The sequence below is a fragment of the Sapajus apella genome, unplaced genomic scaffold (genome assembly GCF_009761245.1).
Source record: "Sapajus apella isolate SASKATOON/1434 unplaced genomic scaffold, GSC_monkey_1.0 scaffold60, whole genome shotgun sequence".
Classification (NCBI taxonomy): Eukaryota; Metazoa; Chordata; class Mammalia; order Primates; family Cebidae; genus Sapajus; species Sapajus apella.
In genome coordinates, this window is record NW_022437000.1 from 10,422,306 (window position 1) to 10,434,852 (window position 12,547).

The 12,547-nt window shown below is 46.8% G+C and overlaps 1 protein-coding gene across 1 annotated transcript in view; it reads right to left on the reverse strand.

Annotated features, from left to right (window-relative positions):
- COL4A1 (collagen type IV alpha 1 chain) overlaps positions 1–12,547 on the reverse strand; it is a 148,672-nt gene that overhangs the window by 86,669 nt on the left and 49,456 nt on the right. The window contains exon 2 of the mRNA XM_032246203.1: positions 791–850. Coding sequence (XP_032102094.1) covers positions 791–850 — 60 coding nt within the window. The remainder of the gene's footprint in view (positions 1–790; positions 851–12,547) is intronic.

Consider the following 12,547-nt stretch of genomic DNA (forward strand, 5'->3'; position numbering starts at 1 on the left):
AGAGCACACTCCAGTCTACAGGGTCCCAAGCTGCTGTGCGCACCTGCACCAGAGGCCGAGTGGCTTAAGGTGGTGGCATTTCCTCATGGCCACACCTGGCTTCCATGGTGACCCACAGACAGTATTAGGACACTGCACTGCTCCCTAGATAAAAAACAGTCAGGCGCCCTCCTTCCAGTCAACTGAAATGCACAGACTCAACTTGCCTTCCAGAGAAAGTTACCTTTATCTGGATCCCTTGTTCTTAAATGAGAGAAAGGGGGAGAGCCTCCTTAGAAAGAAATATATTTTAATTTTACATGTGGGAAACGCTACGTTTTCCAAACAATATTTTTATAAATAAATATAGACAAGCATGTGATGGATTAAAAAATGGTTTAAAAATACTAATTTGAACTGAAGGCCCTCAAGTAGAATAGAAACTAGTCCCTTTTTCCAGAAAAATGCTAAAATTAGTCCTTACACCTCAATTCCAAAAAGTACAATCAGTTCAACAGATTTTCTGCCAATACACTTGTTCCTCTTAGAGTCAAAAAGGAAAATAAACCCAATATCTTTTTCTTCATTAACTGCCATGTACTATTACAGTCTTTGTAGAATAGCTATTATAATCATATCACTACTCAGAAGTAATGTCAAGCCTGGTTTTGCTTCATTTGTATGGCTCTGGAGAAATAATCACCAAAACAGTAATAGGGCTTTCACCTGAATTGCTGATCATTCAGTTAATGTCAGTGCAGTGCTGTCCAATTCAAGAGGGAAAGTTGTGATTTGAATTTCGGCTACTCACCTTCTGTCCCTTCACTCCATGGCAGTCACATTTACCGCAGCCAGAGCCAGCACAGCCACCCTGGAAGGAAGAGAAAACACCTTTAAATAGAAGAACACTTTCAAAGCGAGGTGGATCTGTGAATGGAGGTGATTCTGGCAGGCTGACCTGTTAATGAGAGAAGCCTGCCCCGTCCTTGGGACACAGTCTTATCTGCCCTGATTTCCACGGGGCTGTCATGCGCTTCCACTCAGCATGCAGATCCCTTGCCCAAATAGACAAAACAAAGATCCTTGAGTGGTACAAATCAAAGTGCTACTTCGTCCAAAAAGTGAACAGTGTCACCTATATTTTCTGTCCTTTGTGAATTTCTCTGTTTGACGTTGACTCCCTTGGGGATGGTTTTGGCAGGGAACCACCCACATTTGCAAACCTACCAAAACGCTGTGCTTCTTACTCAGAGGTGTCACGCATGAGACCACCAGGAGACTGAGAGCGCCCGAGGACGCGGTCCCGGGGACACACAGCCATGCAAAGGAAGTTTGTACAGAGACAGAATAAAGGAATGAGCTGCCTTTTACGCCCAAATCTTAAAGAACTCCTATTTGAATTCAGCTAAAGCTTGAATGTCCCATTAAAGAATAGCCAACAACAACATATTCTTGTAGTTCATTCCTTTCTTTTTTTTTTTTTAAGACAAAGTGTCACTCTTGTGGCCCAGGCTGGAGTGCCGTAGCATAATCTCAGCTCACTGCAACGTCCACCGCCCAGGTTCAAGTGATTCTCCTGCCTCAGCATCCCAAGTAGCTGGGATTGCAAGCATCCACCACCACACCTGGCTAATTTCTTGTATTTTTAGTAGAGACAGGGTTTCATCATGTTGACCAGGCTGGTCTCGAACTCATGACCTCAGGTGATCCACCTGCCTTGGCCTCTCAAAGTGCTAGGATGACTGGAGTGAGCCACCGCAGCAGGGCTGTAGTTCACTTCTAACGTAAACATTCATGTTTAAAATGCGAGGAGATAAATCCAGGCATGTGATGAAAGCTGGGGAGGAAGCGGACTACCGTGCGCTCAGACGCCGACCGGGCGCCACGCAGTCCGCTGTCATCCTATTCATTGTCATCAGTCATTTCAAGACAGGTAGTGCCATCCCCATTTATAGGTGTGGAAACTGAATTAGAAGGTTTAGTATAACATGCTAGGACAAAGTGGAAATTAGAAACCAGCTTTAACTTCCACTGTGTGAAACAGCCATCACACGAAAGGATAGAAGACGTGACCGTACATACACGCATTTGCGATTTCCTTAGAAGAACCCCAGTTTTAGCCATGACAGACACAGGTATTGTGGACAGAACGTGAAGAGGTATGGCGTGAATAGTGTGGTCAATAAGCTTTATTAGAGGCTCTGCTTTAGTCTGATACAAAATGTTTACTCATATTCTACTTCAGGTGATCACCGTTTCCTGAAAATAAAATCATGCCACGAATAGTATTGTGATCATGCAAAGTGTCTATTTTTAACAACATAGTAAAGTCAAGCCTCAGCTGCATCACCATTGAGACATCTGAACAAAACAGTCACATCTGGAGACATTTATTTTGAAAAGCTAAATCTGAACAAGTGCCTCCAAGACAGTAAGCTGTTCTCAATTTTATATTTTGGAAATGGGGACAGCTGACAACAGTCCAAGCAAACTCCAGAAACGATGGGTCTGTGTTTTTCTCTGACTCACATTTTAGGCAATATTCAGCCTACACTCTCATAACCTCCTAACATTTTAAATCAATCCATGTGCACAGATTTGCTTCATAATCTGGGTTTTGGCGACCACGCAGAGGCATCCAAAGAGATGATGAAGTCAAAATCTGTAACCTGGACTCCAGGAGGTCCATCCAAAACGGACAAATACCAGTACTGAGAGAGCTCACCAGAGGTACTGACTCAGCCAGCACTACCACGTGTCTAATCCCCAGGTGAGGGTCACCTGCTCCCTACCTGCCTCCTGCAAAGTGCTGACTGCATGCCTCTATTGTCAGGCTTATCACGTTTCTCCTTGTTCACTTACCTCTGTGTCTCCCGGGTACACCCTGAGTGCTTTGGGGACAGCCAGCCCCACATACAGCTCACACCAGGCTTCCCTAGAAGTAAGCCTGATGTTGGCTGTACTTCATCTAGGACTACAGCAATTATAAAACCCACACTAAGAAATAAAGAATGGTACTAATGAAAGAATGACACATTATCAATTGTTAGATCTATCCCATTTTCAGCGTTGTTAAAACATTAATAAATGCACATCTTAGAACTGAGGAAATCAGTAACCAGTTACGGTTGCATTCTTGGTGCTGTTACTGGTGTTGCCCATCTAAGCAACCTTAAATCACAACTGTAGGTGGAAACCCAGTGGCTCCGCGCACCTCAGCTCACAGTGATGCATTCCTGCACAACAGCGTTGTGGGACAGAGCTCCAAACGGAACTGGCAAGGATTGCCTGACTGCACCAGGTCACAGAGTAGCCAAGGAAGAGCTGGGGACTCAGGGGTGCACTGGCTCCTGGAGCCCCCGGGAGCAGCTCTTCCATCACCAGGTCACCTCCAAGCCTCTGGGGTTCTGGGGCAGATCCTTGGCTGGGACTATGCCACTGCCCACAACCTGTTTGCTTTTGAGCCAGGTTTAGAAACACATCTCTGCTCTTTAAACTCTGCTGTATTTCCTCCGACCCCCGCAGATATCGAAAAGAAAACCCACCAGGCTGAGTCTCATGTATCTGCAGAATCCATTTAGGGAATATCCACCAGTCACCTGGACTTGGCTGGCAGAAGCTCGACACCAGCCTGAAGCAGTGTGGATTTTCGGCTGGTGGGTCAATTGCTTTCTGGGAAACAGCAGATGAAGCAGGGAGCCAAAGGACTGAAGCTGAAAATGGCTATGGGGTGCTCTAGAGTTTTCTCTTCTGAAACACTGATAAAATCTCAGAAGCTTATCTTTCTGCTATGTGAGGGAGGTTATAAAAATGAATTTCCTGAACTATGCCCTAAAGCCATCCATGAATGCCTCCATTCCTGGGGACTGCAGATAAGAGGCTGCGGTGGATAGTTGTACCCCTGGGGACCACGTCAGGTCCTAACGAGCACCAGGGAAAATGGGAGATGAGGAAGGACTAAGCCCCCACCCCAGCCTTCCCCTACCCGCTTATGCTTTTTCATAAGCAAGCATGTTTTTTAAATCCTAGATCAAAAACATTTATGGCTTTATTCATGTAGGGAATTTTATTATCAATTCTGGCCCTAGAAGGCAATTCTAAAAAACTGATCATTCCAAAAATATCTAAATTAGGGTCAGCTTTTCAGAACAAAAGATGTCTAAGACCATGATTTTTGTGTCACATTCTGGGTGGCCTAGCATTTTATGTAAATGGTTTTGTTAAATTAAAAATAAAAAAACTAGCTTTTAGAATGACAGACAAATATTCTAACATACATGTTTACTTTGTTAAATAAAATCTGTTCTGAAATATCACTATTCTTGTCCTTTCTAATTTCTGTTATGTAAGGGCTCATGCTCCATTTTATCCTGGCATATAAAGGTATTTTAGCTGCAATTCAAGGGTTCACTCCTAAAAAAAATACGAATGATGACCTTAGTACCTCCTTTCCGACGGGTAACATATAATCTTGAAATAGTGAATTAAAACAAAAGCCGTAAGCAACGCAAGTCTTAATTCTCTGTTGTAAATTACTATGTTTGAAAGGGGTACATAATTAATGCAGGTTTCCCAGATTCACAATGTCATTGGTGACCTGACAAGTGAAAGGCTATGTCACCATTTCATCATTTCTTGAGGAATCACATCTTGCATCTGGACTCAGAAAAATCCAGAGATATATGCAGGCCGGTGACTGTACCCCCTCCTGCTGGCTGCACGTCTGAGGGCCCGTATGAGGGCTGTGCATTCTCCCCGTGTCTGGAGTATGTTGGCCCCACGCAGGAGCTCCCATTCCATCTGTTTCAGATCTAGAACAGGAAGAGCTGGTACATTCTGTGCAATACTCATTCTCTTTCTTCCTGGTTTTCCCCTCACTGGTGTTCTAGGGTCAATGAGTTCCAAGTTCCCGGAGCAACGCCTGTTTTGTCTGCCTGCGAGGCACGCACTTACCCCAAGGGGTCAGGAGGATGAAGGTCGGTCACGAAGAAGGTCTCTTACTGGAGGACAGGGAATATGGCTGAGAGTTCTCAAAGGCAAGAACGGTGGGGGGCTCAGTCTCTCTTATATAAGCAGACCAGACATGGACAACAGCAACATGGGAACCCCAGACCAATGTAGAAAAAGAGGACCCTAGAAAAGTCTTGAGGTTGGGAGGAGTTTATTATTTACGTTCCTAAAACAGTAGACAAACTTCATGAAAACCAAGTCAGTTTTGAAAGTCCTTTTAGCCTCTTCCCCGCAGACCATGTGGCCTACAGAGTATAATACGTTGTCTCAAATGGACGCCGAACTGAATTAACTGTGTTTGAAACAGAAAAAAAGAATACTAAGAGTCCCCAGCGGATTCTGTCAGACACACACATGCACACATAATTTCAACAGCAGAGATCAGCTTTAAACGAAAACAAAAAATACAATATGACAGGAATGCAAAAGGTACTACAAAGTAATCCCCAAACCACATCTCTTTTATATTCTCCAAAAGTCTCTTAAACTTTTCAGGGTATGTTAAAACAATTAAAATTGTGAGGCTTTTCTTTCATGCTCCAATGAAGATACTCAGAAATGCACCATCAGTATTAATGTTATAAAGTATATTAAGTTCTAAAAATACACAAAGATTTTACAATACACAGTACAAGTGCCAAAGAAAGAAGGAGAGGAAGAGAAGTCAATGGTTTTAATATGAAATCAAGCCTATTTCTGGTTTTCTCTGATCTACAGACCAAGGGGGCGCCCTTCTCAACATTAAAGTGAATTCCATTCCGGAGGAAGCTCACTCATTCTGTTTGGAGAATGCCTTTTTAACTTAACCGAAGAACGCCAGCTGCTATGCTACTTGTGTGTGGCGGGGGAGGGGCGGATGGAAGGGGGAGGGAGGGAGGGAAGAAGGGTGCAGTGTTATACTCTTTAACTGGGACATGTCTACTGAAGAGGGCATATTTGGAATTAAACAGGATGAAGTTCTCAATTTTCTGACTTTTTTCCTGCTTTTGATGGAAGATAGACCTTTAACATCACAGCTTTAACAATTTTTATGTGTTTCACATCCCACCAAATAGGGACATGTGGAGATCTGCCAAGTCTAAACAGCTTATCTTTCAAATTCTTTCTCGCATTCCCTATGCTGTGCAAAATGTCAAAATACTTTCCTGGTGATACTGCCGTCCAGGGCTCTTCCTGGTTGCAGCATTTCCTCAGGGAGCCTTCTGAATGATTACCTAGGCAACTTAATAAATGGATGGAGTCAAGAGACTGTGTTTTAGGGCTACTTGGGCAGAATTAAACGTTAGCAGCAAGCGTGGGCCTCACACGCTCCCGGTGGGATTGTGAGTGGAACGTTCCCAACCCCTCTGGAAGCTGCTTGGCAGCCTCTGCTGAAGCTGCGCCCTGGCCCTGGCTCCTTCCCTGAAAATCTGCTCCCAGGGATAATCCCCACGGCCACTCAGCAGGGACTCACTGGCACATTTCTCCAACTGAGGCAACTTGGACAGAACCACATTGACCCTTATCAAGTGCTGCCGGGGTTTGAGCTTTTCAGTTCTAAACGGAGTCTCGCTCTGTCGCCCAGGCTGGAGTGCAGTGGCGCGATCTCGGCTCACTGCAACCTCCGCCTCCTGGGTTCAAGTGATTCTCCAGCCTCAGCCTCCCAAGTAGCTGGGATTACAGGCACGGGCCACCATGCCAGGCTAATGTTTTGTATTTTTAGTAGAGATGGGGTTTCACCATGTTGGCCAGGCTGGTCTTGAACTCCTGGCCTCAAGTGTTCCACCCACCTTGGCCTCCCAAAGTGCTGGGATTACAAGTGTGAGCCACTGTGCCCGGACTCAATTCTATTATTTAAATTCCGCTTCATTCACACACACAACATGCTAGTGTGGTGAATAAAAGATAAGCACACACAGAGCCCCAGGATGGTGGTACCTCACAGAGTGACAGAGGATGGACTTCCTAGCTTCTGTCCTGCTGGCCTGTGCTGCTTGCGTCATGCTTCTGTATACCGTGTGGCTATGAGGTTCTGCGAAATGGCTCTCTTGGACTCCCCAGGGCCCAGCAGTGCCCTAAAAAACTTCTCCAAAGAGAGCACACTATGTATGATCCCACCACACTAAGTTCAAGAACAGGGCCACCTGTCTATGGGGAAAGAAGTCAGAATTGTGATGACCTTCTGTAGGGGTGGAAAAGGCAGGGATGAGGGAGGTTTCTGGGGTGCAGGAGACACCCTCTGCTTGTTGCGGGCAGTGACGACACGGGTGTATACATCTGTAAAAATTCCTTGAGGTGCACACTTGTGATTTTTACACTTTGCTGTATTTCAATAAAATTAGAGAAAAAGGGACATGCTCAAGCATGTTCACAGCAGCACTATCCACAGTCGCCCCAGCTAGAAACAGTTCTAGGGGCGGAGAAACGATGGTGTGTGTTCACGGAGGGAAGTCCCTGGCCACACCGGGGCAGGCCAGCTACAGCACCCAGAGCAAGCTGAACCAGGTACAACAGAGGACAAACTGGGTGAGTCCATCTGTGTAAAGGTCAAAGCCTAGCAAGATGACGTCGGACAGTGGTTACTCTCAGGGCTAATGACTAGAAGGGGACCCCAGGGACTTCCTGCCTTCTGGTAACGTTCTGGTTCATCGTCTGGGTCCATGGCTATGTTCACTTCAGGAAACGTGCACTCAGCTGTGCCCTTCACATTTGGTATGTTTCTGTAAGTTTCTAGACTTCAACAGAAGTTAGCCCTCCAAAAATGTGTCTGTAGAATTTTAAAATTGCTAACAAAATAGTAAGATATAAGCCAAACATTGCAGTACAAATAACGATTTCTTAAAAGCTTACATTTACACATTTTTCAACTCCCCAAAATATATTTAGTATTGTGGATTTAAAGGTAAAATTAACTTTTCTCCCTCACATATTCTCGCAGAAGTCAAAATACTTCTGTTCCATTTAATAATGGAAGACATCGAAGCAGAGCAGTCCTTACTACTGTTTAGAGTTACACAATATTTCTGCTCTAATTTGAAAACAAGTGTTGATACATTCTTGGGGAAAAAAGCACAAAAAATTTAAGAAACAGTGAATCTGTCGTATGTAACCTGTCTCTCTGTGCTGTAGCATGACTAAGATTTGTACATGTGAGATGCACGCTCTCTTATGCTTCTCATTAGAGACTGAGTTTGCAGAGCTGAAAGGGTGCCCAGCAAACAGCATGCCTTGAGGAAATTGAGGGTGTTTTCTTGGCTTCTCTTAGGATCAACATGTGACTGCAGTTCTGGTCTCATTTTCCCCGTCATACAATTTTGTTGACTCATGTTTCACTTCTCTTCTTCCCTTTCTCCCACTAAACGGGGGTGGACGTTAAATGTTCCAGCTCAGGGAATGAGACGGACTGGAGGGAACGGCCATGTAGGCCAGCACTTCACCTCCAGGTCACTGGTCTCTGTCCAGCCTCAAGCAGATGTGATGATGATGAGTTGCCATGGGTCAGTGGGTCCTTGGACGGCTGCGTGTGAAATGAGTTGGTGGGCTTGTGTGTCCGCTGGGACCCCGGGGTGGAAACGCCCCCGGGAGGCATGACCTGGGGAGAGCCTTCCCATGCTTGTGAGTCACCGGCCTGACGCACTAACCCGGGGGGCAAGGCCAGGCGTCCGCAGCATCCGGTACCCATGGAGCCCATCCCAAACCAAGGTCGGCTCCAGGAAAATGTGTAGACTTGAGACACGCCTTGTTCTCTCCATGAGGCTGAAACTCCTTATTCCAGAGGAGGAATCTCCCCCTCCCCAGCGCTGTCACTCTTAGCTGCTCTCCCCGGTTCCCTGGGTTCTTTTCTCACCGGCCCTGCTCCCTTCCTTGGTAACTTTCATCTTTAGCCCCTTCATTCCACCAATGCCTGTTTTACAGGCAACCTTTGAAGAACAGCAAACTTACCCAGCTAGGCATGAAAAACAGATGCTGGACCATTTCTTCCAACTTTGGGAACCTGTGCGGCTCCCCGGTGGTGCTGAAGGACAGGAAGTTCTTCTGGGTATTCCTGGTTTTCATCTTCCACGGTCTACTCCTGCCACACCCTGGTGCCACCCTGGCCTGCACCAACCACGTGGATGTCTGCCTTCACTTTCAACATCTGTCTCCCAAGCCCAGCACAAGCAAGACAGCCTCCAGGCCCCATGCCCACAACTGGGGTGAGCAGGCGGGGCAGGGGCGGCACCCGCAAGCCTGTGCCAGGCGCTCCTTCACAGCTCCTGGCAGTGCCCAGTCATACTTTCGCAACAGGTGGTGAGATTTACTTCCCATCTACAGCATGCCTGCATGGGCCAGGCACCCCTCAATGGTAAGAATACAGAGCCGAGTGTGTGAGCAAGCCAGATAAGGAAAGGTGAAATTTCAACACAACGTGGGCTGCAAGAGAGGTGAGCAGGACCCACAGGCATGCCAGAGGGAGACTTGGGGACCCCCACAGTAGGGCGCACTTCAGCCAAGTTGTGAAAAGTCAGAGCTGTTCACCTGGAAGAACCCAGGATGAGGGAGAGACAGAACAGGCTGCCAGGAGGCACAGGTGCTAGCCGGTACAGAAGCAAGACAGCACATTCCTGAGGCAGACGGGAATTCAACTTTGGAGATCTTGGCCGCACAGCCTGATAGCATAAAGACCTTGAACCCATGCCTGACTTACAGCAGAGGCACAGTCTTCTCTGCCTTAATTCTTCTTAGTACCAATAGCATTGACTCTGATAAAGGAGTCTATAACTGCTATCTAAAAAGTGATAGCTCATTTACGGGAAGGCTTGCAGAAATTCCAACAACTGGATATAAGTGTCTTCTTCATTAATTCCTGATCAAAAATAAATTACTTTTTTTTTTTTTTTGAGGCGGAACCTCGCTCTGTTGCCCAGGCTGGAGTGCTGTGGCACCATCTCAGCTCACTGCAACCTCTGCCTCCCAGATTCAGGTGATTCTCCTGTCTCAGCCTCTCAAGTGGCTGGTTTCCGGGTGCCTGCCACCACGCCTGGCTAATTTTTCTACTTTGAGTTGACACGGGGTTTTGCCGTGATGGCCAGGCTGGTCTCAAACTCCTGACCTCAAGTGATCCACCCCACCTTGGCGTCCCAAAGTGCTGGGATTACAGAAGTGAGCCACCACTCCTGGCCAAATAAATTAATCTATTGCATCTACAATCTACAAATTTATAATAATATTTAATTCAAAAGCATGTTTCTACACATAATCATACGTACTCTACATAATTACATGTATTTGTGTATGTATATGTATAAAGTATAATGTGCTGTCTTCATGCCCATCATCGTGATTAAATTGGAGTAGGAGAAGGTTTAGAAAAGAAATATGCTACAGGTGTTGTAAGGAAATATGTAAAGAAATATGCTAACCCCAAAATCCAAACTCCAAAATGCTCCAAAATCTAAAACTTTTTGGGTGACAGCATGATGCCACACGTGGAAACCTCCACACCCTCTGACCCCACCCACACCTTTATGCATTAAACCTTCAGAAGAACTCCTCACTGGGTCTAGATTTGAAACCAAAGGATCACTCAGACAACGTCTGCTGTCTGTCTTTCTGTGGTCCAGGAAGTGCACTGCATATTGTCACAAACGAGAAATTCCAAACAAATGGCCTCGTTAATGCCATGGTCCATACGTTTACGGGGCGGGGCGGCTATCGGGAGGGATTATGCAGATAGCTTCCCACCCACAGAACTCTCTTTGAAGCTTATCTGGAAGGCTCCCTTTGCTCCTGGGAAGCGATACACAGCAGGAAGCCGGGAGGGCGGCTTTGCTCCGAGGAAGACTCGGCTTTACCCCACTGCGTTCCACCAGCTGATCCTTTAAGAAGCCTTACAGTTTGTAACACACTTTAAAAGGAAACATGAAAAGCCTGAGTGACTAGTGAAATATTTCAAGTATGACGGACATGCAACTGAAAAACAGAGTGTCATAAAACCAGTGGTGGCGGGATTACCACTTTCCTTCTTAAACGATTCAGTTGTTTAAATCATTGCTGATTTTGTGTTCATCCTCTCCCCCAGAATAGTGACGTCACTAATCTCTTCCAGTGGAGGTCTGGAATGTAACCCAAGTTATATGACCTCCCCTGTTCTCTGTGTGTTCCCATCCTAAAAAGATAAATTTCTCTTCTAAAAAGCAGACTTAGGTAAGCCCCCCTTTTCTGTGGAACTGGGGAATATGTGGCTGAACAGGCCTGCCACCCCTACTCACTTGGTAGCAATTTAATGAGCACTTACTATGCGCTTGGCACCGTACTTGCCATCTGGAGGGGAAAGACTTAGGCATGAGCTGTGTTCTCGAGGAGCTTGCCAGCTAAGAGGAGAGGAGCTGTGGCCCCTGCCAGGCTAAGCCCATTACAAGGAAGGTGGCTGGGCAAGCCAGCAGGAGCACACTTCCCGGGGAAGAGGTCTGTGTGCCGGCAGAACAGCCCGGGTGCCGGCTTCAGCCCTGCACATGGCTGCCTGAAGGCAGCAGTCTGCAGGGACGCTGGTGGGACGGCTGCCTGTGACCACGAAAGGCCAAGTGGATTCCAGCCCGTTTTCTAGCCAGCCTTGGGGAGGGTCTAAAAGTTTAGAGCTGAGGGAGACTGAGTCCATTCTCTGGACTTTGGTGACATTCACCTGTGAGACTTGTGTCAAGTGGATTAGCATGAGGGAGGAAGAGAAGTGAGGAGCCCTGCCAGGGGTCCTTGTCCTTGGGGATGGGAGCGAGAGCAGGTTAGTGGCAGGAAGCGGGGAGAGGGAGTGCACGGGAGGGAGGCAGGGCAGTGTCATGGGGGAAGACAGGAGGTCTCCCAGTGAGCGCAGCTGCAGGGATGGCGATTCCATCAGGAGCAGGGGGAAAGGAGGGGAGGAGGAGGAGAAGGGAGAGAGGGAAGGGAAGGAGGCAAAGGAAAGCAAAGACTGTGGCTGGCCTTATGACAGCAGAAGATGATAGGTCTCATTTTCTTGGCTGGCAATTCTATTCTCAATTAGGCAAATTTTATGGAAAGATTTTTATTCTATGAATCAAACTGCATATCTCATGTTCTTATTATCCATTAAATCTTATCTAACTTGAGGTTAAATTCATTGATCTACGGAAAAAATGAAAATTCTAATGCAAAAAAGACGACAGATCCAGCAGTCAATCATCTCAGCCTCCTCCCCATGAAATCCCCAGCTAGAGACAGGACAGCTAAATAACCCTGCACGGTGTTCAGGAGTTGTCCTGGCCCCAGGCGACAGGGTGAACAGGGCGTGGCTTCTTCCGTCGGGCATATTCTAGTCTAGGGGGAAAAGCCCATCAATAACACGAAATGACTCCACAGGATGATTGCAACAAAACCACAAGATGCTGGAGAAGGAACATGAGTGTGGACTAGGACGGTATGCCGGGCGGAAGAGTGAAGAAGGCAGAGGAGGATGGCCACGTGCTGAGCGGTGCTGCCGTGTCACAGACTGGCAGGCAGTGTGTACCCCCGCCCTCGAGGGAGCAGATGGACTGGACCTCGGCACCCAGAACCACTGGGAGGATGTCAGTGCCCGGGAAGGCAAAAG